Source organism: Sebastes fasciatus, chromosome 3 (genome assembly GCF_043250625.1).
Source record: "Sebastes fasciatus isolate fSebFas1 chromosome 3, fSebFas1.pri, whole genome shotgun sequence".
Taxonomy (NCBI): Eukaryota; Metazoa; Chordata; class Actinopteri; order Perciformes; family Sebastidae; genus Sebastes; species Sebastes fasciatus.
The window spans coordinates 27,119,375-27,145,110 of NC_133797.1; the positions used below are offsets into that span (position 1 = coordinate 27,119,375).

The 25,736-nt window shown below is 39.8% G+C and overlaps 3 protein-coding genes and 1 long non-coding RNA gene across 4 annotated transcripts; 3 read left to right on the forward strand and 1 right to left on the reverse strand.

Annotated features, from left to right (window-relative positions):
- The first annotated feature begins 1,403 nt into the window (after positions 1 to 1,403).
- Positions 1,404 to 4,942, forward strand: LOC141764625 (solute carrier family 22 member 7-like). Its single transcript, XM_074629958.1, has 8 exons — positions 1,404 to 1,461; positions 2,198 to 2,366; positions 2,573 to 2,696; positions 2,783 to 2,892; positions 3,102 to 3,280; positions 3,525 to 3,633; positions 3,847 to 4,053; positions 4,135 to 4,942. The coding sequence occupies exons 1-8, from the start codon at positions 1,404 to 1,406 to the stop codon at positions 4,175 to 4,177; spliced, it is 999 nt and encodes a 332-aa protein (XP_074486059.1). The 3' UTR covers positions 4,178 to 4,942.
- A 1,406-nt stretch (positions 4,943 to 6,348) lies between these two features.
- LOC141765327 (uncharacterized) lies at positions 6,349 to 6,898 on the forward strand. Its single transcript, XR_012593445.1, has 2 exons — positions 6,349 to 6,464; positions 6,705 to 6,898. It is a non-coding gene; the product is annotated as an uncharacterized LOC141765327 (long non-coding RNA).
- A 1,909-nt stretch (positions 6,899 to 8,807) lies between these two features.
- LOC141764627 (solute carrier family 22 member 7-like) lies at positions 8,808 to 14,012 on the forward strand. Its single transcript, XM_074629960.1, has 9 exons — positions 8,808 to 9,320; positions 9,553 to 9,656; positions 9,748 to 9,902; positions 10,045 to 10,213; positions 11,986 to 12,109; positions 12,271 to 12,380; positions 12,510 to 12,724; positions 13,193 to 13,301; positions 13,506 to 14,012. Exons 1-9 carry the CDS (start codon positions 8,940 to 8,942, stop codon positions 13,714 to 13,716), a joined length of 1,578 nt encoding a protein of 525 aa, XP_074486061.1. The 5' UTR covers positions 8,808 to 8,939; the 3' UTR covers positions 13,717 to 14,012.
- Positions 14,013 to 14,466: 454 nt separating this feature from the next.
- LOC141764628 (ATP-dependent RNA helicase DHX15) lies at positions 14,467 to 25,646 on the reverse strand. Its single transcript, XM_074629961.1, has 14 exons — positions 25,450 to 25,646; positions 23,154 to 23,496; positions 22,826 to 23,019; positions 22,543 to 22,702; positions 20,949 to 21,167; positions 20,676 to 20,843; positions 20,451 to 20,537; positions 20,152 to 20,301; positions 19,865 to 19,973; positions 19,577 to 19,768; positions 17,043 to 17,165; positions 15,412 to 15,602; positions 15,050 to 15,219; positions 14,467 to 14,921 (listed from the first exon to the last, which is right to left on the reverse strand). Exons 1-14 carry the CDS (start codon positions 25,512 to 25,514, stop codon positions 14,804 to 14,806), a joined length of 2,289 nt encoding a protein of 762 aa, XP_074486062.1. The 5' UTR covers positions 25,515 to 25,646; the 3' UTR covers positions 14,467 to 14,803.
- Between the last annotated feature and the right edge of the window lie 90 nt (positions 25,647 to 25,736).

A 25,736-nucleotide genomic window follows, 5' to 3' on the forward strand; every position in this document is an offset into this window, starting at 1 on the left:
CCGACACTTCCTCACGCGTGTGATGCTGGATTTTGGGAGTATATGTACTTTACTTGATTTTTTATATTTCTGTCAACTTTCATTTTTACTCCACTACATTTCCTAAATTAAATGTACACTTTCATTCTGATACATTTCCCCTAAGCATCTTCGTTACTCTTTACTATTGCAAGCAAGCAGGTTTGTCGAATCAGATCATTCACGTGATAGGCAAGTGCAAACAAAGTGCTCTCAAAGCCGTAGTTAAGTTTCAAGTGGCGTCGCCAGGCTATTTTGCTGGGGCTCAAGCCCCGAATGTTTAGAGTGTAGCAGACTGTATGGGCCTGACAGTCAGCGCTGAGTGACTCTCAGCGGGGAGAAATGGCAGAGCGTACAGGTCCAGGTGTTGATTTTATGTTTTGAAGTAGCCTACATTTCTTTTCAAGATGAAGGTACATGCTATTTTATTTTATTCTACAAACATCACGTTGCACGACATTACATTATGCTACGATGTTGCTCTGAAACGAACTACACCGGTAAACGACTCTTTCATTTTACTATGAAAACTATGTGAACACACTTTCTTAAAGTCACAGTGGAGAGAGAGAGAGAGAGATGCAGCAGATGATGGAGGGATAGAAGAGAGAGAGAAACAGCAGCAGCAGATGATGGAGGGATAGAAGAGAGAGAGAAACAGCAGCAGCAGATGATGGAGGGATAGAAGAGAGAGAGAAACAGCAGCAGCAGATGATGGAGGGATAGAAGAGAGAGAGAAACAGCAGCAGCAGATGATGGAGGGATAGAAGAGAGAGAGAGAAAGTAGATGATAGAGAGAGAAAAGAGAGAGAGAGCGAGAGAGAGAGAGAGAGAGAGAGAGAGAGAGAGAGAGAGAGAAAGCAGCAGCAGATGGAGAGATAGAAGAGAGAGAGAGAAACAGCAGCAGCAGATGATGGAGGGATAGAAGAGAGAGAGAAACAGCAGCAGCAGATGATGGAGGGATAGAAGAGAGAGAGAAACAGCAGCAGCAGATGATGGAGGGATAGAAGAGAGAGAGAGAAAGTAGATGATAGAGAGAGAAAAGAGAGAGAGAGCGAGAGAGAGAGAGAGAGAGAGAGAGAGAAAGCAGCAGCAGATGGAGAGATAGAAGAGAGAGAGAGAAACAGCAGCAGCAGATGATGGAGGGATAGAAGAGAGAGAGAGAGAAAGTAGATGATAGAGAGAGAAAAGAGAGAGAGAGAGAGAGAGAGAGAGAGAGAGAAAGCAGCAGCAGATGATGGAGAGATAGAGGAGAGAGAGAGAAACAGCAGCAGCACATGATGGAGAGACAGAAGAGAGAGAGACAGACAGACAGAGACAGTAGCTGATGGAGCGATAGAAGAGAGAGAGAGATAGAAAGCAGCAGCAGATGATGGAGAGACAGCATGAGGTTCTTTACTGGATTTGGACTTTCTGGAATAAGTGTTACCTCCATGGTCCTTTGTGAGTTTTATATTATAGAATCGGTAACATACAAGCATACACTAAAATTATTTATAATCCAAATTGGTTCAATTAGATGTGGGAGATTTTGTGTAATGTAAAGGTCACATGTTGTGAAATAAAGTTTGTTTAGGTGATATACTCATATATTACACGCCGTTGTTGAATACTCGATTCTGATTGGTTAATGGTGGTCTTTTATTTCTCTATAGCAGACCGTTGCTATGTATAACAGACCGTTGCTATGGGCGCAGTTCTGATGTCGGATTCTGGCAGACCGTTTTCGTGTCAATTATTGATTTCTTAAGTAAGTAGCCGTGTAATAAGCGGGATAATGTACAGCTAGCGGGTCATTGTTGTGAAAGAAACTCCTTCAGGGCGATGTGAGACCCCTCCGCTCTGCGTCGGGGTTTCTTTCACAACAATGTCCGTCTCGCTGTACATTATCCCTTACATATCACCTCAACAAACTTCATTTCACAACAAGTGACCTTTACATTATAAAAAATCTCCCACATCTAATTGAACCAAAATGGATTTTAAATCATTTTTAGTGTATACTATAATGACCGGCTCGCTGTACATAAAAACTTTGCATTCATTTTTGTTTTAACTTCAATAACTTCAATGAAAACATTTTAGTAAACAAAGTTGTTGATAAGGTGTTAACAAGTCTGCTGCAATTAAAGTCAAATGTGCTGTAATGGATTTGATTTATTATAATTTCTTTTTATAGGTATTGAATGGGTGGACATCAAGCATCGAACTGCAGTGTGCATTTTAATGAGCCTGGACTGGACTTCTGGTGCTGCTCTGCTACCTCTTGTGACCTATTTTGTGAATGACTGGAGGTACCTCATTGCCATAGCAACTGCCCCATTGCCTCTGGCAATGATCTGCTGGTGGTAAGGAAAAAAATAATAATTGAGCATTCAGCCTTAACAAGTTCATTTTTTCAGTACAAAGCTGCCTTAACACCAGCGCGCCGTAAATGGTTTAAAGATTCTTATTCTCACTAACAGTATGACTTCATGAGGCGGAGGTGTGACTCATGAGTTCATGTAAAAAAACATTTAAAATCTGTGATTTTTCAAATCAAACTTTGTTGCAGGTGGCTCCCTGAGTCTGCCAGATGGCTGATAAGTAATGGAAAGGTCAACAGTGCTCATTTTCATTTGAGCAAGTGTGCAAAAGTCAATGGCAGAGAGCAGTTCATGGCCGACATAAAGCCTGAGGTATTTTACATAACCTGATCACTTCTGGTCATAAATTGATATCCACTACAACTCTGACCAAAGTTTTCTTTCTTTTTTCTCTCCAGATTTTGTCTAAAGCAATACTTGTAGAAAATGAAAATAGAAAATATTCCTATTTGGATCTTGTGAGGACCCCTAGAATGAGGAGACTGGCTCTGCTCACTGGCGTTATGTGGTATATACTGTATACATGTCTTTGTTTCTGCATTCACAGCTGGTCTGTGTTCAAATTGTCATCCCTTTCAGTTTTCAGTTCAGTGGTTTAACTTTTGACTGTTGAAGTATCCTGTTGCAGATATCAGCCAATCACAAACTAGTATTTTCTGGGGCAAATGTGTAACTTAAAAAACTTTAACAAATAATTTGCTCTCTTTCTGTTGATAGGTTTGGATTGACCTGTATATATTATGGTATCACCTTTAATATCACTGGATTTGGTGTGAACATTTATCTCAAAGCATTTGTCTTTTTCACTTTGAGCAAAATTGGCCGAAGGTGGAATGATACTGGAATGCTCTTTCTGACTGGACTGTGTATATTCTGCAACATGTTTGTCCCTCAAGGTAAATGATCAACAGTGAGACTACTATAGTTACTGCAACAATAATACATGACAACAACTGTGGAAAAAGCAAAACCTGGATTAAGAATAGTACATTTACATTTTTGATTTCCTAAGTGAAGAGTAAATAAGTCAAAACGGCCACTGGGGGACGCCAAAGTCGTGAATAGTCAAATTCTACACAAAGTGGCTTTAATTATTGTACAAGGTGGGGTTAAAATGTCTTCACAACTTTTTCTTTTCAGATAAGAGGCCGTTTCGAACAGCTTTAGGAGCTTTGGGCAAGATGTTCGCAGAGGCGTCTTTTGCAACTGTATTTCTGCACACAACAGAACTTTACCCTACAGTAATGAGGTCAGGAAATTATCTAATATGGAAATTATATTTTGTACATTTAAAAAACAGTATCTATATCCAGAGGCCTGAGAGTTTACTGAGACATTTGGATAACTGAACACTTTGATCAGGTCTTTATACATCAGTCAGTGTTCCAGACTTGACGGAGCTGCAGTTGTAAACTGAAACCGATTTCCCCTGATTCTTACAAACGTGTGTTTGCTTAAACAGGCAAAATGGATTGGGTTACTGCTCCTTCATAGGCCATATAGGGGTGTCTGTATCTCCCCTGATCATACTTCTTGAAGAAGTGTGGGGCCATTTACCAAGTACTATTTTCTCCCTGATGGCCGTTGCTGCTGGGCTGTCAGCTTCCTTTCTTCCTGAGACACATAATATCCGTCTACTAGAGACTATTGAGGATGTGGAACACACAAGGTAACGGGCCTTAATCTGGATTGCATCCAAACATTCAAATGAAAGTTATATTATAATACAAAAATGTATTTTGTGTTTCAGAAAGAGATCAATCTCCGCATCTGACGAGAAATTTCAATCATAAATATTTTCTTCATTGCAACGAAAAGGTCCATAAGTTGAGTTGCAAGGCATATCAGTGTTGTTAATATGTTTTAAATAATAAAAGAACAAACAAGCAAGTGTTTTTCAAATAACCACAAACTTTATAACCTTTTTCAATACAATATTTAATAAATGTGCTCAAATATTTTTACAGTACCATTGATTAAGGATTGATTTGTGGGCGTTGTTTTGGGTATTTCTCTCTCACTTCCCAACAATCTCTTAGCTGCTGAAGCATTAATTCAATTTAATTAAGAAGAAGAATGGTTGCGTTTAAGAGTTCCAGACAGGGTAACTTAGATTATTACAAGGTCAGATTCTCAGAGACAAGGCATGGCAGGATATGTATGTTTTAAGGTGCAAGTAGTCACACAGTCTATGGTCCAGTAAGGTGAAGTACGGTATGATGGGTGTTATGGAAATTGTGGTATTAAAGAATTACATGCATGTAATTTGTATGAAATGTAATCTTATAGTTTTGCAATCTTTTAGAAATCATAAATTATATGACCCTGGGTTATCAGTTATCACTCGGTTATCTTTGTGTTAGATTTCACCTATGTGTTAGTTTTCTTTTTGTTTAGATCCTCTGCTGTGGAGGATGTTGAAACCTGGCATGGACAGGTGTTTTATGGTTGTCGGTACTACTTTATAAGACTGTATGTAACTCAGTGCAGGGTGCTCATTCACTAGGAGTGACACCATGCGTGCATGCATTAAAGATCTTTAGGAGAATTGATTGAAATATTGTGTTTGTGCATTCTGTTGCTTCTCTCTCATCACTCTACTTGGTGACAGTAGGCGATTTGTTCATTTTTAACAGACGGAATGGACCCGATTTGTTTCATTTCATTCACCCGCTATGAGCGAACCACCCTATGACCGACTCTTTTGGTTCTCTATTCTTTAATACCAAGGCAGGAGAAAAAGTCACGAAAATACAAATCCATCTGCTACTTCAGCACCATGGACAGCGCCATGGATTTATCAATACACAGCACAGTTAAGCTACTGATATTTCAGAGCCATGGTCGGGGCCATAGATTCTAACTTGCACAAACCTCAGTCAGATAAAGGATCGATGAGTCCGGCAGACTAGACTAACATATTCAATGTCCCTGCACTCTCTCTACTACTAGGAGATGGAGAGATGGGATGGCAGGTTAACAAGGGGCAGGTATTTAGGTCATTCTACTTACATTCATTTATTTGTATGTTCATTATTTAGTAGTTGTGTGTGCATTGTTAAATAAATGTTTCATTCATAAAGAATTTGAATACATGGGTCAAGAACTTAGTAGCAGTGCCCCAAGTTAAATCTAATGAAATGAATAATTAGGGCCCGAGCACGAAAGTGCCAGGACCCAACGGTGTCAAAGTGCCAGGACCCAACGATGTCCTGGCACGAAGTGCAAGGAACCTATTGTTTTTCTGGGGATTATTATTTTTCTGCTGCGAGATCGCGTTTTTGAGGCCTTTCCCATCCCCAAAAACTCACCAAAATTGGAACATGCGTCGGGAGTGGCGAAAATTGCAATGTTCTGTAGTGATTGGGAACGGGCGTCGCCAGCGGGCTCTATAGCGCCCCCTAACGCGTCGAAATCTAAAGTTGATCCGATATTCATGAAATTTGGTATGCATATCCCACTCATCATTTGAAACATATTCCTCATTGGGTTTCATTAGCTCCGCCCACCCAGAAGTCGGCCATATTGGATTTCATGTAATTTTTAGCGTTTTATAGGACGCGTACTTTAACGAACTCCTCCTACAGATTTAATCAGATCGAGTTGATATTTGGTCAGGACCATCTTAAGACCTTGAGGATGAAAATTTATCAAAATCGTGAGTTTTCACTTAACGACCTGACCGTAGCGTGGCGGCCATTTTGAGCCATTCGCCATGAAACAGGCAGTTATTGTAACTCAACTGTACATAGTCCGATCTGCCCCAAATCTCTCAGGTATGATGGTGGTCCAGTACTGATGACATGTATATGAAAAAATATACTCATAGCCCCGCCCCAAGACGTTAGCCCCGCCCCCTTTCATATCTCATGAACCGTTTATAGTAGAGTCTTGTGGGATGTGTCATATCACTCAGCAGAGAGTGGGTTAACCCTAACTCAACTGTACATAGTTCGATCTGCCCCAAATTTCTCAGGTATGATAAGGGTCCAGTCCTGATTATATGTAAATGCAAAAATATAGTCATAGCCACGCCCCCTACACAACTCATGAACCGTTTGTCGTAGAGTCTTGTGGGAGGTGTCATATCACTCAGCAGAGAGTGCCTGTTTCATTGGTGAAGGTTATGCCCGCCCCCTACACAGTAGCCCCGCCCCCTTTCATAACTCATGATCCGTTTGTCGTAGAGTCTTGTGGGATATGTCATATCACTCAGCAGAGAGTGCCTGTTTCATTGGTGAAGGTTATGCCCGCCCCCTACACATTAGCCCCGCCCCCTTCCATAACTCATGATCCGTTTGTCGTAGAGTCTTGTGGGAGGTGTTATATCACTCAGCAGAGAGTGCCTGTTAAGTTGGTGTTGTTATCCCCGCCCCCTACACATTAGCCACGCCCCCCTTCATACCTCGTGAACCGCTTGTCGTAGAGCCTTGCGGCAGGCGTCGTGGCGCTCGTCAGAGTTTCGGCTTCACGGTGCCCGGCCGCGTCGGTCGGCGTCCCGCCAGCATCCCCGACGCGCAAGTAGGGGCGAGGGCCCGTTCATCGCTGCTCGCAGCTTTAATTAAATTCTGTTTTTTTTAAATAGTAATTATTTCTGACAGCCTGAAGTTGAGTTCGATCACTCTACGTCATCTTAAATACAAATTAAGGCATGTATGCTATAATGGCCACCGTCCCCCTTTTCTCCTGACCCCCATGAAGACCAAGATAATGACGATACAAAAAAAGAGGAAGAGGAAACATTCACGTAACAGGGAGAGGGAGGGCAATACTACAATTTAAAACAAGTACTGAAGGATTCTTAGCTAATATTTAAAAGGTGAAAGTGCTCATTATTCCAGAATATACTTTTTATTCAAGAAAATTGTTGCATCATATTGTATCCATCAAATGTTTTGCAATTAAAATCTTAATCTTTAAAGAAACTAGAAATACTCTAGTAAAGTGACTTGCTCTTTAACCTTTAGACTACCTCACCCTTGTCAATATTATCAACTGCAAAATGTAAATTTACTTTTGAAAAGCAGGCTTGTTGTTTTCTAGGGAATGTGGTGCTCTGTTAAGAGGCACATTGGTTGATCTACGTGTACTTTGGTGTTCTTGAGTCATTAACAAATGATTTACTTATCTTTATCTGTTATACTCTTAGAGTAAAACACATGCAGTGTCTGTTTGCACTCTTAATTACACATTCACACATTCTCATAGCTGACCATTAACCACAAGTATTCAACAGTATGAAAAAGGACAGAGACTCACTTTCAAACTAAGATCTTGTGTGCTTTTTGTTTCTGATAATTTCTACTTTTTCTCCGTTACGCTAATATTTCCAATTATTATTTTTTCTTTGCTTTCTTATTTTGAAGATGAAGTTTGAGAATGTGTTGGTGGAGGTGTCCGGCTTTGGGAGATTCCAATTAAGGACGATCTTCTTGATGTTAATTCCTCGTGTGACTTTGCTTTTTCACTTTCTGCTGAATCATTTCATTGCGGTTATTCCTTCTCACCACTGCAAAATCAGTTCTCTGAGAATGAGATTGCGGATACAAGCGGCAGAAATGAGCTTCCTTCGTAGGGTGGCTGGGCTCAGCCTTAGAGATAGGGTGAGGAGCTCAGACATCCGGAGGGAGCTCAGACTAGAGCCGCTGTTCCTTCGCGTTGAAAGGGACCAGCTGAGGTGGTTCGGGCATCTGATCAGGATGCCTCCTGGACGCCTCCCTTTGGTGGTTTTCCAAGCACGTCCAAGTGGTAAGAGGCCCCGGGGTAGACTCAGAACACACTGGAGAGATTATATATCTCGTCTGGCAACGCCTCAGGGTCCCCTCTATCAAGTACTTTATTCTCCTTGCTGGCCTTTGTAGCATCTCCTGCTTAATTGTTTTCTTCATAATAATGAATAGCTCCATGCCGATGTTGGAGGATCATGGGTAACGGTTAAATAACTAACCACCTAAGTCTGTCTTACATAAGCAAAATCTGTATGCATTTTTACAATATGCTATTTAAAAACAAATGTGATCATATGCATTACTCTACCACTGATTCATGGCTAGCTTGTGGAAGACACTGGTGATGTTCTTTGAGTGCACGGGCAGAGTTCGCGCAGGCAGGTAGACAGGCAGGCAATCATTACATTTGGGCCAAATTAAATGACTGGATGGGTTTATTACAGTCCTACGACAGGCACATAGAGTAAACCGGTTTTTGTTTTGTCAGAGCATTTGATGTTTTGATTGCTGTCATTCAGAATTTCAACTAATATAACAAAAAAAGATGTTTCTAAAATCTTCACCAACACTTCCTTTAACTATTACCACAAATGCATACATTGCTTCACTCAGACTGGCACAAGTTATTTTAGTGGTTAAGTGAGGTTAATTATTTACCAATTTCAACTATCCAGCAGCCCCAGAGTTAGATAAATGCCAAAGGTTGCCTTGTCCAGGTCTTAAGAGTCAGATTTGCTATTTACGTCATTTTAGTGTGCAGGCATGGGCGTTTGAGGATTCTTTTTCTCTCAGTTTCTAAGGATTTTGCACACAGTGGGAGGCCACAATGAAGTTCGAGAACATTCTAGCCGATATTAATGGATTTGGAAGATTTCAGATAATGATCATTGTCATCAGCTTCATTGGCCGCTTCACAATGCCCTGCCATTTCATGCTAAACAACTTCATAGCGGCTGTTCCCTCTCACCACTGCGACATCAGCTCTCTGGATGACGGAGGTGTTTTTAGGAATTTATCCCTGGCAGAGAGGCTCGCTGTAAGTATTCCAGTCCAGGCGGACGGGACTCCAAACTCCTGCCAGATGTTTGCGGAGCCTCAGTATCATCTGCTGCTAAACTCCTCCAACATGACTGAACTACCCACAGTGCCGTGCCAGAATGGATGGGTGTACGATAACACCACCTTCAAGTCTACTCTGACCACAGAGGTGAATTTATTTCTATATTTCTATTTCTAAAAGGATCAAAATAATGCAAATCCCAGATTATCCACTTTTACTCTTCACTTTTTGTCTCTTGTCTGTTCCCCTCATAGTGGGATCTGGTTTGACCTTCATTTCTTGTCATTTGTAAAACATCATACAAAATAAAAAATTCTTGTTCACCATCATGAAGACTTTTTAGGGAGAAGTCACTCATGTCCTCATTTGTTTGTTCAAGTGGGACCTGGTGTGTGACAGAAGAGGTAAAAACAAAGCAACTGCTACCATCTTCTTTGTTGGAGTGATGTTTGGAGCCGTGACCTTTGGAAGTCTGAGTGACAGGTATCGCAGCTTGGCTATTTGACATTCAGCGTATAACTTTGCCCGGCGTTTCAGTAAAATAAAAATGTTGAGACTTTCTGACTTTCCGTAGGTTTGGCCGACGGATCATGCTGCTGGTGTCGTATGTAACCGGAATGATCTTCGCTGTTGCAAGTGCTTTTTCTACATCCTACGTGATGTTCGCAGTGCTGAGGTTCTTCACAGGGTTTTGCATCACCGGCATCGTCATTGTCTCAACAGTCCTCAGTAATAATATATTTTATTTTCTGTTGTAAGCATACCCTTCAGAAGTCTAAGCTACCAAATGTGGGTCTACAGAAAAGACGATTGCAAGTGTTTTCTCTTGATTTTGATCCTTGCAAAGTGATAAGGTGTTTGTTCTTTGCAGGTGTGGAGTGGGTGGACATCGAGCACAGGAAACTGGTTGGAGTGATTGACAGCTTATCCTGGACATTTGGGAACACAGTATTTGCACTTATTGCTTACTTTGTGACTGATTGGCGGTGGCTTATTGTTAGTGTCACCTCACCTCTAACCTTGGCCATCATCACCTGGAGGTATGACTCAAAAGCTCAGATCTTTTAGTCTAACAGAAGTCCTCTACAGTAAACCCTGGAGGCATTGTTTTGGGATGCTTAACATTTTTATGTGTTAAAGATAAACATTGGGGGGAAAAACGATGTAGTTCACACACTAATATTGCAAACTCTCGAACATTTAATTAGTTATGTTTCAACTATCAAGGGTTCCTCTCTCAAAAGTTTAACAGCGATTTAAGATCAAATCTGCAAGAGAAAATACTTAGCATGAGGTAGAGTGCAAAGTCACGAGCAGCACATAATCCAACAGCCAAATAAGATGCAATGGACTAAATCGGCATGAAAATAATCACAATATTATTTAATTCATATTGTTATAATATTATAACCTGGTAACAAGGGTTGGGAGGGTTACCCTAAAAATTTAATCCGATACAATTACTAATTAACTGTTAAAAAATGTATTCAGCAACCTAATCCAACATTTTAACCAACAATTTTAAAGTTATGTAATCTAATAACGTTCTGATATTTTTGGATTACCTCAATGGCAAATATACAAATAAAGACAAGAGTAATGAAACATACTGAAATTTGACCATTATTTTGTATGTAAAGCAGAAAACGGGAACAACATCACAGTATAGTGCAAGTTCTTCCATCATATTTTATATCACCCTAAAGAAATGGAGGAAATATGATTTTGTGTTATTGTGGTGATATAAAAGTAATGTATGAAGGTGGACTTTGCACGCAATGTTTCAGTAAGTTATTAATAATAATCTTTTGAAAGTTAATGTAATGAATGAAGTTTCAAACTATTCTGTACAGCCGTACAAATTCCCCAGTTTGTCCTGTATTATGTTTTCTGGATCAGAAATTTGAAGTATTTCACTCAATTCTTACGAACCGTCTCTTCACACTGGGATGCCTCTCGGCAAAAAGAATAATCTTGATGAACTGGAAAGTGTGCAAACCATCCTCCTTTGACTTGCACTGTACTGCGATGTCGTTCCCCTTTACTGCTTTATATACAAAACAATGGTGACAGCGTCGATGCTGCGATGTAGACTCGGGCCCTGAAGTGTTTGCGCATCTGTATAGTGTTTGCGCATCTGTATAGTATTCTTATTTTAAATGAATTTTAAAATTGTAATCACTTCTTTTAATTTAAGTCCACAGCATAATAACATAACAAACGTAGTAATTTTAAGCCAAACCATTATTTTTTATTAAACCTAACCATGCTATATTTTTGCCTAAACCTAACAAGTTGCGTTTTTTTGTTTTGTATCAATTTACAATGTTAACAACATGTTTAAAACTGCGACCATTGTCCGGGAGAAAATAAATTCACCTCAAAACGTTTTTACAGTTTAGTTGTATGGGAACGTTATTTTGTAGGAAACAGGGTTGGACTAAACTGTCGGCGGTCGAGTTGCATTGTGGGTAATTTGGAACCCACTTTTGACAAGGAAGAAGAATGTGTGTAATAAAAAAAATTATATCTCTGGTTCTGCTACATTGATTTTTATCTTCTTTCTTTTTAAACTGTCCATTGGGAGCCTGCAATGTTAAATCTTTGGACTAGGCTACTGTCTTAAACGTTTGGGAGCTTGCAGTATTTAGTGTGCGGACCATCTCTCTTTTGCCTTTGTATTCTACTTTGGTTCTGCGCCTGTACTCAACTGGGCCTAGGATAGGTCAAATGTGTTTTTAATGTAAACATGCAATGAAATTCATCACCATGTAATACATCAGGAGTAAAACATCTTTGCCTTCAACATCAGGTGGATGCCAGAGTCGGCAAGGTGGCTCATTGCCAATGGAAAGCTGGAGCAAGCTCAGATGTATTTGAAAGAATGTGCCAAGATGAACCGAACAACGGAGTTAATCAACACACTTAAAACAGAGGTGAGCATAATCCAGATGATGGTTAAATCAAGACAACTAACAAACATCAGTTTTAGGCCTGTAATCTTCCAGATTACAATTAGTTTGAGTTGTCTAATACACTTGGAGTTATTTTTTTTATCACATGGTTACGCGAATAATACTGCTTTGTATTCTTTCAGACACTATCCACTATTGTTGTGACTGAGAAAAGAGATCGGCCATATTCGTACCTCGATCTGATACGAACACCCAAAATGAGGAAACTGGCCCTATGTACTGGTATAGTGTGGTCTGTATTCCCAATGCCATTATGCTCAATGATTTTAGCTTGTAAAATATTTGAGTGGTGGATAATTCTGATTGTATCTGAACAAACCATCTATCTGATTTAATGAGTCTCAACTTTCTTTTCCTCTAGGTTTTGCGTGGCAACTGCATTTTATGGCATTAGCTTCAACATCACAGGCTTTGGGCTCAATATCTACCTCACTCAGTTTACCTATGCGTTAATTGAGCTCCCAGCCAAAGTGTCCGTTTATTACTTACTGGACAAGATAGGCAGGCGACGCACTGAGGTGGGAACTCTGCTGATGGCTGGCGTCTGTCTTGGAATCAACATTGTAATACCTAAAGGTAGGCATTCATTGATGTCCACAGACTTACGTCTAAGTAAGCAACAAACTCCCATCAAAACACAGCTCAAGACTTATTTTCATGATCTTGCTTTTAATTATTTCTTTTACCTTTTCAGACATAATTGTCTTTATGTATTTTACTATTTTATTGGTACATTTTACTCCGGATGACCTCTGTCTTTAACACCTGTGTTATTGTTTCGATTTATTTATTTAATTTTTCTTGTAAGGCACTTTGAGCTGCATTTTATGTATGAAAGGTGCTGTATAAATAAATTATATTATTATTGTTATTATTACGTTTTAGGTAATTTTGTCATTTTAAAATGCGGCTGTTTCAATAACAAATTAATCATTATACACAGAAATATATAAGGAATTCTAGTATTCTTAAAATTGTTATTATTAAAATCAACGACTTCAACAATAAAAAGCCATCTCTCAGTTACTGATGTCCTCTTTTCAGATATGTCTGTTGTCAGAACAGTAGTGGCAGTCATTGGAAAAGGGTTTTCTTCAGCATCCTTTGCAACTATTGTGCTCTACAGTTCTGAGCTTTACCCCACTGTAGTAAGGTAACTATGCATGCCTTCTTTCTCATCTTTATATTATCAATCTGAAAAAAAAAAGCCTGTCACATCTTTGGATTTGTAGCCAATATTATATACAGATCTATATCAACACTGGAGAACATTTAATTGATTTGCTCTTTTCTACCTAAAAGTACTAAAATCATCATTTAGAGCCTCAAAATTAGTCTTCCTCTGTGTTTTTTTTAGGCAGAATGGTATGGGTTACAACTCCTTCATGGCTCGACTTGGTGTAGCAGTGGCTCCTTTGATTCTCTTACTGGATGAGGTGTGGAGGGACCTGCCCCAGGTCGTCCTGTGCTCTGTGGCTGTACTGGGGGGAATAGTGGCGAGAACGCTGTCAGAGACACGCAACAGGTGCCTGCCAGAGACCATCGAGGATATTGAACACAAGCAGTGAACACTGGTGTCAGCGCATAGTCAATCAAGCAGTTATTTTTAGTTTAAATACTCAAGGTGGTATAAGGTAGTGGTTCCCAACCTTCTTTTGTTTAATGACCATTGATAACCATGTTATGCCCCTCTCACAAGTCACTGTGAGCAGTTTACCAAAAGAGTGATGTTCCCTTCTTGATCGTTTCATTTGAAGTTTTTTCCCTGAAAAGGTTAAACTCTCTAGTGTTTTAAAAATATAAGATTCAAGAAAAGTTAACACAATTTTGTATGGCAGTCATTTTTTCCCCCTATCTTGCTATTCATCTCTTAAGCCCCAAGTTTTTTATCTTGTGATAAAGACCCCCAGGTTAGGAACCAGTGTTATAAAGTTAATTATATTCAGTATGTACATTTGTGATGAAATAAAGTCTTTTAATGAAAAGTGCTTTGGTTCCGATTTTGTGTCCTGAATACTCAAACCAGAATACACTATTTTATCTGTACAGTGCATCATAAGCTGAGCTCCATGTTAGGCGAGTTTAACTGTAAAAAAAAACAATATGTATTAACATATTTAGCATACTGAAATAGTATTGTGTATTTGTAACAGCGGTGGTATTACCCTGTGTATTGATTCACATACATCTGGAGACATATTTAATCAAGCAAATTCAATATTTCAAACTACTTAATCAGTATCCCAACACAAATGCAAAAAAACTCCACTACTTTTGCAATAGCGGGCTTTACTAATTAATATATAAATACACAGAAATTAAGTCAAAGCTCCTTTATTAAAGAAACAAAGCAAGCACAAATCTTTTTTATGACTCAGCAATCCCCTAAAGGAAAGTCAACCACATCTAAATGACATGTTTCTGATATTCCTTTTGAAAATCTTTATAGCCAGGTCTAATATTTGCTGCTGATATTTCATCTGACATTACACTTAGTTACAGAATTAACATTGATGGGAAAAGAAAAAACAAAACAAAAAGCAAACAAAATATATCAAAATCAAAATGCCAAATTTTAAACATTAAAATACAATGACAGAACGATCTAAAACTAAAAGTACCCAGCTGGTTTCCAGGACACTTCTTGGCTATTGTTCAGTACTGGGAATACTCCTTGCTGTCTAGTTTGGCAACGATTCGTTCCAACTGTCTTTTAGCTTCACATTGTGGGAAGTTACTCATTTCATAGTACTGAGGTGCAATCTTCACCAGCCTGTAACAGAACAAAGAAGACAATGAATAACTCGGTCAGGAGAAACATTATGTACAATCAAAGCTTAATTATATCAATTTATCTTCATGACCCTGCATTACTATAATAGAAAGTCTGTGCACACATACCACTCTGGTTTGATGTCTGTGCAAGTGCGGATGTAGTTTTTGGTGGTGAGCACAAATTCATTGTAGAGCACCCACTCGGGCTTGTGGTCCAAGACTGTAGATGGGTGCAGTTGGACCACTTGGTTGTCTTTGACTGTGAGGTAATGACCGGTGCGCTCCAAATGAGCCACCTGGAGGATTAAAAAAAAAAGAAATGTATTAATTAACAGATAAATGTGGACCTCTACAAGGCATAGAGGGGATGTTAGTCCACAAACATCTGTGGTGCAAACGTTACTTATTATCCTGTAAAAACATCATGAAAGATATTAAATCGGCGTCTTACAAAAGAACTATTTAAACATTTACTAATCTGTGTTCACCTGCATGAAGAAGCCGGTGCAGAGCGCTCGGCGGATGTTAGTGTAGTAATCTCTGCTGGTGAACTCTGTGCTCCGGCGAGGCAGGTTGAAGCGGTCCATGATCCTGGACAGCTGCTGCCGCACGTTGTCGGCAGACATCAGTGAACGGTAGTTGACAAAGTTGTCATAGCACCATTGGTTAGACTCGTGGTCTGGAAAACAAGGATTCAACCATTTGGTTGAGTGTCAGGTCTTTACACTGTAAAAAACAGCATGACAAGCAACACATGTAAAGCTGCACTAAATCAATATGTTTCATATAAACAATGGATCAAATGACTGTGTAAAAGGAGTCACTAATGACAAACCCACAGAGAATTATCAACCAAATCTGTGCATCCTGGAACAATGTTTTTGATTTCCAGCCCCTAACTTCTCTCTAATTAACGTTTCTTTTCAGTGAAAAGATGTATGTACAACTTGCACAAGTGTGAAATTGAAATTTGAAGCCTCCAACGTATACAGAGAGGTGAAGTCCCTCCCCTTCCGGTGGACCACCACAGGACCTTATTTCGGAAAAAACGTTAACGGTTGTCAACAGCGAGAGGCAAATTTTTGTTTTTATCCCGTTTGAATTGCACCATGCATCAAACATATGATGTTTGTCAATTTAAAACATCATTTTGCAAGTCAAGAAAGTCAGTTTGTTGTAAAACTGTTGAAGTATAAGACTGTGAAAATACTTCATTTCGAAAGACTACACACCCAAAAGTCGCGTAAGTGACGTCTCTCTCGCTGAAGCTACGATGCTTGTATGTTTCGTTCTGGGATGTACTCACACAGACAAAGGGTCGCTAAAATGATGAATCCTGCTATAGCGAAGGCATGGCCCGCCCTCCTCTGCCTCCGATTGGCTAGTACTCACCGCCTTCGTTGGCTTGATTGGTTAGGTTTAGGCATGAAGCGCGGGATTGGTTAGGTTAAGAATATCATGGCAAGCCAATCAGAGGTAGAGTAGGGCGGGTCATGCCTTCGCTACAGTAGGATTCGTAATATCACAAAAGGCTCTTGTTCGTTCTTTCGCTTCCCGGCTGATATAAAGACCTGGAGTCGTTGCATAAAACACATCAGGTAAGATAACGTTTCATTTGTGCGTAGAACATAGCTAAGTTAGCTAGTGTTGGTGACGTATATTGTACAAGACGAGAGATGTAGTTCACGGAGCGGTTTCACGCATAACTAAATGATACTACGACAAACTGCCACTTTCTTGACTTGCAAAATTGACAAACGTGTGATTCATGCTGCAATTCAAATAGGATCAAAAAATGATTTGTCTCTCACCGTTGACTACCATTCATATTTTTTCCAAAATAACATCACATGGGGTCCACCGGAAAGGGGCGGGACTTCACCTCTGTATGAGAATGGAGACATCTCAAGTCCAGTAGGTAAACTTTTCACATGAAAAATATTTGCATATTCATAGAGCGGGAGTCAATGTGACTTTAACGATTTTTTAACAGGGTAATTTAACTATTTTGTAGAAAAATCATTGGACACAAATCATTATTCCAAGTATGAAACATCTTCAAAACAACAACCAAGGCTTGAATCATGTCTCAAGGGGATCTTTAAGGCCCGATGCTCACTTTGTTTGAAGGCGTGGTAGACGTTGAGCAGCGTCAAGTGGTCTCCGTCGATGTGAGCAAACCTCATCTTGGACTCGTCTGCTGCCTTCTTAGCCTCCGTGGGGCGGACAAAGCACTGTGGGACTAAACAAGGTTGGTATGGGCCCCAACAAAGCCGCCCATAGGGATGAGTCAAATATTCACAGAAACATGGAGCAAAGCCTATGATGCTAGGGCGCTCGACACTGCGCTGGGACAGGGCAGGACCACAAGCTCTATCAAAGGGGGGCGGCAGTCTGTTCTCATGGTCATTCCCAACTGTATTGGCTATTAGCTCGTAGCGAGGGGTTCATTTAACCACATCTGTAAAACAAGAGTTTTCACACAACTACAAAGTGTTAGGGACACCAGCAATGCTTTAACTTTTCAAGATTCAGAAATGTTACTTTTTCGTATTGAGACATAATGCTTAGGCCTTTAAGAGAGCAGATCATTAAAATACTTCATATGATAACTATACATAATGATAAAAGTTAAAAAAAATTCACAATGCATTATTTCAATGAAAGGAAAGATTCTGATAAATGCGATGAATATGAATAAAAGATTTAAGTGGTACCTGCCCTATCCACTTGCTTTGGTGATGAAACACTAGTGTAAAAGCTCACTCACTATTCAATGAACGTACTGGACATATTATGGCCATAACAAATTACAGTGGAAACCGCTTATAGAGATCAAAAAGCTCGAGACAGAATCATTCCTAGACAAATGCTGTTAATCAAGTAGTCAGCTTAAAGTGTTAATTTTGGGTCTTTTCCTAAATGACATTTAGAAAAACATGTTAAAACTACAATTATTCTATATAGCGTATATAGATATTTTTACTTTACTCCCTTGATACTTTGCCTTGCGGTAACTTGTCTGCTTTCCAGTTGGCTATCTGAGGCTGGAGCTGGTGCTGCGTGCACATTGAAATCATGACTTTCAAAAGAGAGTCAAATTCTCTCAATGAAAAGCGCAGTCTCCTCAAAGCGTATGACAAACGGACAAAAATGAGCCAACGAGATGCAGCAGCGAAACTTGGTGTTCTTCAGGCTTCCTTTTGTAGCTCTAAACTTGAAACTTGAGCCGCTACGCCTCCATCTCTGTTGAGAGTTGCACATGCACAGTACCCATCGGGCACTCGCGAGAAAATGGCAGCGGGTAAAAAAACAAAGTTTACGAGCTGAAGTGCAAGTGAGCATTTCAATTATCCTGGAAACAGGAGTTTAGTTGGGTGGCGAGAGGATGTAGGAGGAAACTCCAACTATATTGTGCAGTTTGAGAGCAAGGCGGATAAAACAAGACATTTCATTTTAAGTCTTTGTTATTTGATATATGCTAATAAACAAAACTATTTGTATAGGGGCAAGTCAAAATTGACTTTGGGCAGGTGGGTCACAAATCTACTATCTACAGAAAAACCATTAGCGTTGAACCCTGAATATCTCCTTATAGTGAAACCAACTTCCTCCATTCCACCAGCGCTCCAAGCTCCTCGCTCACTTTTTGCCAGTGGACAGCGAGCCAGTCAATAGCAAAGCTGTCCGTTTCATTACTTTATATTCATGTAATAAATATACAAATGTCAATTAGATGATAATCTGCATGACAAATAAGGAATAAAGACAAACAAAAAAAGAATTATAATAGTCATCCGCATATATTAATCATTTTGATCAGACGTGATCACTATAAGCGGTTTCCACTATGCAACCTAAATTAAAAGTTATTGTAAAATAAAGGGAAAGCTTTAAAATTGAAGTGACTCTATCCACAGTAAAAGATATTTCAACCAAAACTGGATTTGTGGATTAAAAAAGCTTTTTGATGATGACATACAAGTTCATACTGGGGCTGCATGGCCATGAAGAAATGGCATGCAGATTATATAATTCAATATCATGATAAAATAATAAGGATTATTGTGCATACAATATATTCCTTTAGGAATAATGGAAATATGCGTTTAAAACTTTGGTCTGCATCTCACGTTGTGCATTCTCAAAGAAAATAAAAATATTATTTGTTATTGTATATTTGCCACTTTCTCACATCTGGATGTAACTACAATTCAGAGGGTAACATGATACGCTGTACAATAATTCCCAGAATTAAATCCAGAAAGATTTTCATATATCATTGGGCCAATACGTTGTTCATTTTTACTTAATTCATTTTTCATTTACGTTCTGCTAAGAGCATCTGCTTCTCTATTTTATCACTGTCATATCTGTACATGTTAAAGATCCAAAGGCGTTGACTAAAGTGCTTGAGATACCACTTCAAGATTTTCATGGGACTTAAAAATGTGAAAAAACGTCAGTAATACCAAATTAAATATACAATTATGTATGATTATTTGTCCTGCCTTCATTCACATGTGTACCAAAATGCTCTGCACAAACTATATTCTTGGTGGGACACTTTTTTTCTGTGATTAGTGTGTTTAACCCCCAAGAGACATGGCCTACAGAAGGCAAGGAAGATGTCAGCCCAGTCCTGGGCATTACCTGACAGCATGGCAGTAATGGAAAGGATCTCGTTAGAGCAGTTAAACTCGCAGCTGGCAATGACCATCTTAGCCAGCTGGGGGTCCAAAGGGAACTCTGCCATCATGGAGCCCAACTCCGTCAGGTCACCGTCATCATTGAGAGCCGCCAGGTAATTCAGCAGCTCAAGGGCCCTCATCAGTGTCTCAGGAGCTGCGGAGAGGGAAGAGGCCGATAGGAAGGTTATGAGAGTTATGCCCAAGTAGAGATTAATACATGTTTTATCATTCAGAGGGCAGACTAACTCACCTGGTGGATCCATGAAGTCAAAGTGCACAAGGTCATCGATACCCAGCTTTTTCAGCTGGAGCACAACAGATCCCAAGTTGGACCGAAGAATCTCAGGGTACGTGTTATCCTGGAGTGGGGGGTGGGGGGGGGGGTTACAATGTTACTAAACAACAACAACTAAAAAAATCAATCGATTGATGTGTGTATTAATTCTAAGAACAGGCTAAACTATCTGAGGTTTTGTTTTCATCTACCGCCAAATCTCAACAAGTGAAGAAAACAAGAAGTCTGTGACTGTCACTTGCCTGCATCTCTGTTTTGTAAGCCTTCTCTGTGTAGAGGCGGAAGCATTTCCCTGGACGTGTTCTGCCGGCTCGTCCCGCCCTCTGCTGGGCAGAAGCTTTACTGATGGCTGTGACGAGCAGAGACTCAACTCTGATACGCGGATTGTAAACCTGGACACACATTTGAAAGCATGATTAAATTAAATAGTATAATAATATGCCCTAATGCCATTTATACGGGATCATCCAAAATCGATGTAGCACCATATTACAAACAGGATTAAATGCAATAAAAATCCAGTGAGTTACGCTTCGCCCACCTTTTGCTTGGCAAATCCAGGATCGATGACAAACACCACACCATCAATTGTCAGAGAGGTCTCAGCAATGTTTGTTGAAACCACAACCTGAGGATGAAGCAACAAGCTGTCAATAGGTGCAAATGGAAACATAACGTAAAGCCCTCCACGGAGTAAGATCATCATTTATTTAATCTGGTGCTCCTTTTAGAGTAAACTGTATCTGTTCTGTTAGTTAAAATGTACCTTTCTTCCTATTGCACCATTGGGCTTTCTTGGAGGAGGAGGCTCAAAGATCCTTTGTTGTTGCTGTGGTGGCAATGTGGAATACAGTGGAATGATTTTGATGTCTCCGACTTCAGGTCCGAGGTCATCTACCTCGCGCTTGATCCGTTTGCAGGCCTCATCAATTTCCTGAAAGAAAAAATTTGATTGAACTTTGTGTGTTGAGGAAACAGAACAATGCGGCTATAATGAGATTTCCACTGGAGCACGTAATGCAAGCGCCACAAGTTGTACCTCTTGACCAGTGAGAAAGAGAAGGCAGTCACCTTCATCTTCCTCACACATGTGAATCTGGATGACAGTGCGGATCGTTGCTTCAAGGTAATCTCGCTCTGGTTCGGGAGTGTAGAAAATCTCCACAGGGTGTGTACGCCCGGGAATAGTCAGGAGAGGACAGTTGTCGAAGTACACCTGGAACTTCCCGGCATCTAGTGTGGCACTCATGACGATCACCTGTGCATGAAGGAAAAACGTTGCTGTAAATGATGTATTTAAGCACCGATACGTCTGAATCTGTATGTTTAGATTAGTGCCAGCTCCAGAGCAATTTTAGTCAGATCAGTAAATTAAACAGACTTGATATATATAATAATGACATTTGCTTGATAAGATCCTGCAATTTCTTAGTTACAGAAGAAGACGTTGCTCTGACGTAGTTTTGCATATATGCAACTGTGTAAACTACCAAACTCCTCTTCATCTGTTGAAAGTCTTAAATACTAAATAATCTGTGTATGGCCAAAATAAAAATGTGATTAAAATTAAAAAGAACCAGCTAAGTCCTCAGCCGGTGCTTTTAAGCATGTATTTTCTATTCTATTAATTATACGCCAAGCCCTTAAACAGTGATCAACTGTAATTTAAGCAAGTGATGACGTAATTAAATTGGCACACTTACCAATTAATTTATCGTGCCTTCCAAGGACTCATAACACTGTAAAACACTGTCTTTGATCATTCTATTTTTATTACACTATAAAACATCCAGGCTAGCTCTTCGTCAGGTACAGCGGTTCTATTCATTTTAGGCACAAATCATTGCTACAGTTTTTTTGCAGAGATGCACCAATCAATCGGCCAACAATCAAAACCTGACGGTCACATTTACACACATGCCGCATGATACTTTTACGTCGGCGCACAGCGGCACAGACAGTACCGTCACACACACATGTCGTTGGTGTGGAAGTTTTTCAGTGCGAGTGAAGAAGACATAAAGCTCACATTTTGTCACAATTGTCAAAAAAATAAGCCGTGTAGGGACAACATTAAAACATTTGGAACAACTAACTTAAATCAGACACTTACTATATTGTAATTCATTCCAATGATGCTGCTCAGAGTACACACAGTGACCGGCTCGTCTGCCGACAGCACGGGTTCTCTCCCTAGCACAGTCCTGCTTATAACACAGCTAACGTTAACAGATGTTGCATTGACTTGTATTTAATGCTGCCTTCCGCTCTATTCAGTAAAAACAAGTATTGGGCAAAGGTGAATTATAATGCTATAATGATGGTGTTCAAATGTAATCTTGTAAAATGTTGTTTTTGACAAGAAACTTGAAAAGTACAGTTGTTTGAAGCAGATGTTTTCACTACTAATGCCAAGATTTTTTTAACAAAGCAAATATTTAAATAAAAATAGAATAATTTATTTTCTAATCATTTGAAATGTGTGTTTTTATGCAAATAACCACTATAGATGACATTAACAAAGTGAAAGAATAACATTTAGAAATTTGTTTGTGTATACTGACTTTGGGACGGTTGAAAATGTTTTTGGAGCAAGGCATAACATATACCACGATTTAAAAATGAGCTAGTACCTTCAGATCCGGTCTTTGACGCACCACCTCCTTGAGTACTCCCATCAGGATATCTGTGGCCAGAGTTCGCTCGTGGGCTTCGTCCAGAATGATCACACCATATCGCTCCAGCAGCGGGTCATTCATAGCCTCTCTTAGTAACATACCATCTGTCATGTACCTGAAGAAATTACAGACATGCTTTGTTAGATTTGAGACGTTATGGATTAAACCAAATAAGACTGGTCACTCTGTGTCTATAAAAAGAAGTTACTCTGTGCATTAGTAGACCTCAATCACTTACTTGAGTATAGTCTTAGCAGAGCTGCAGTCCTCAAATCGAATGGAGTAGCCGACTTCTTGTCCAAGCATCACGTCCATTTCGTCTGCCACCCTTTGAGCCACGCTCATAGCAGCCACTCTCCTGGGCTGAGTACAGGCCACCGCCCGCTTAGGCCCAGGCAAGCCCCTCACCATGTCTACACACCACTGTGGGATCTGGAGAATGAAGCAAAGTTGCAATTAATTAAGATCAAATAATGACATGTTTAAGCAACACTGTGCCATCATACTGGATATGCTGTTACTTCAAAACATAAGAGATAAGTCACATAAGAGACTGCATTTCAGACCTGTGTTGTTTTTCCAGAGCCAGTTTCTCCAACAAGTACAAAGCTCTGATGACGTGTGATGATATCGCTGAAGTTTTCTTTGTACTCCCACACTGGAAGCTGCAACCTCTTCTTCAGGATCTCGTAGAAGCGTGGCGTGTGCGGCAGGTTGGTGAATGGGTTGACCTGCTGTTGCATAGCCAACTGCTTGATGGGTGCCAAGAGTGGCACGGGCGGCGTGCTGTTAGCCGGGACACTAGAAAGCTTCGAGTCTCTGTCCCGATCTTTGTCCCTTTCCCGGTCCCTATCTCGGTCCCTGTCCCTGGAGCGGTCCTCGCGGTCTCTGTCACGATCTCTGTCTCTCCTGTCAACATCAGGGTACGGCATCATTGTAAACATTTCCAATGTGAAAGAAATCATTATGAAGTTACTTTGTCATTTTCTACAGAAACTGCTGTCAAAATTGCAAAGTATAAGTATCAGTTTAGCCCTGTTCACTTCACGTGGAATGAATAGCAAAGATGGGAGGTTGGCTCCGGAGAAGGTTTAGCACCAAGTTTGCAGGGTTATTCCCTGAAAATTTACTAAACACAGGGCTTAAAATTGCCAGTGTGAAACAGGGCCAAAGTAAACCGTGAAAATGTTTGAAATTCTAGTCTGTTAAGTAGCTACGGGTTACAACTGACATTTAACCCAGGGTTTGTAGAAGTGCAGTGTGAATCATATAGCCCTGGGATAATAATGTGTGTGTTTGAAAAGGGGCTAATTTAGTCAGGGTCAACTCTTAGCCCCTTGGCTAACAACATGCAGTGTAAAAAACCCTTCTTGGATGGCGGACTTTGTTCCATATTTTTAACCAGCAGGTAGAAAATATCTGAACTCAGGGTTGCCCAGAGGTAATTATGACTTGGATGTTGATGTGAACAAAAACTAGTAATTATGTTGAGTCCTCTATGACATAAAGACTGTAAGCATGAACCTGCTGTATACTGTTGCCCGCCTGATAATGGATTTTTGAGACAGACACTGATATATGAGTTAATAACAATAAATCGGTCTATAGTTATCTTTCTGGGGGCGACAGTAGCTCAGTCCATAGAGACTTGGCTTGGGAACCGGAGGGTCACTGGTTCAAGTCCCCGCATGGACCAAGTAATGAGTGTACATCTCGCTCTGACATCTCTCCATTAGTTCATGTATATAGGTCCTGTTTGTGTGTGTATTTGGGACCTGTTTAAAAAAAATACTGTGTGTATAAAATAACAGAGGGAAAAAATTGAATGTCAATAAAGTGCCTTTCTTCTCTTCTTCTTCTCGTCAAAAGGTACAACATTAAAAAAACATTTCTAAAAAAAGAACTGTAAAGTTGTTAACTTGGCAGTGCTCTGTTAGGAAAAACTATAAAAAATACAGTCCTGCAATAAATCCATCCCGTAAGAAGGTTATGAGATTTAGTTTTTCTTACCCTTGGGTGATATTAGAGGCGTTATATAATACATTTAGTCAACTCTCTTGATAGTTTGGACAAATAATACACACATATGTGAATAAAATGTAATATAATCCAACAGCATCACATCCTAACCCCTCCAAAATAACAATAAAACACCTCTTTAAATCAGTTTCAACTAAAAGTGAACAGTATAACCTTCACATGGGTGTAACGTCAGTTCAGTTCAGACAACTTTATTTATCCCCAAGGGGGCAATTCATGTGTAGCATTCCCAGTCCATTACATCCATACATACAACAGACAACCAACAATTAGTTAAGTCAGAGGAAACATTAAAGGCATGGGGTCATTTGGAGGCACAAGTTACAATAAGAACCATATAAATACATAAGATTATAGCAATAAAAGACACAAAATAAGAAACAATATATAAGAACAACATATCTTAAAGTTCCTCTGAATAACTTTAAGATTTTGTTACATAACAAAACTGTCAAATGAGTGAAGAGACTTAGCTCAGATCAGTCTTTTGAGTTGAAGTTAGTCAGCTAACGTTAAATCTACTTAAGATAGCTTTAAGGTTGTGAGCCTCAAACACACGTGTCTCAATGGTGAAGGCTAGTGTCTGTTAGCTAGAGTAGCTAACCTACATGAAGTTATTAACACACTGTAGCTGATCACAATGCAGTTACAAGCCTGTATCAGAGGAACATTAAAGTGTTGTTAAGCCCACAGCTACAAACTCATCAACTACTGTTGTTATTGTCTCTGTTTGTTATTAAACCTCCCTGATGCTGCTAGCCTGATGAGCTAGCATCATGCTAACGGTCAGCTGTCAGCTGACTGGTTAAATCACACACTCACCCTTCAGACCTCTTCTTAGTGGAGGAGTAGTCATCACCCAGATCCAGGCGATGCCTTTTAGACATCTTTAACAATTAATTGAGCTTATTGTGTATCTATTATTAACGAAGTTAACGCCGGACACCAATCTACCGGGTCAATATGAAGCCAGCTGACTGACAGAGTCCAGCGCTGCTGTGTTTTCCTCTTCTTTGGTGTTTATTGGCAAAACAGCTTAAAGGTGCATTACTGCCACCTACTGGACTACTGGAGTGTGGAGCAGGAGACTGGCAGGGAAAACAATATAA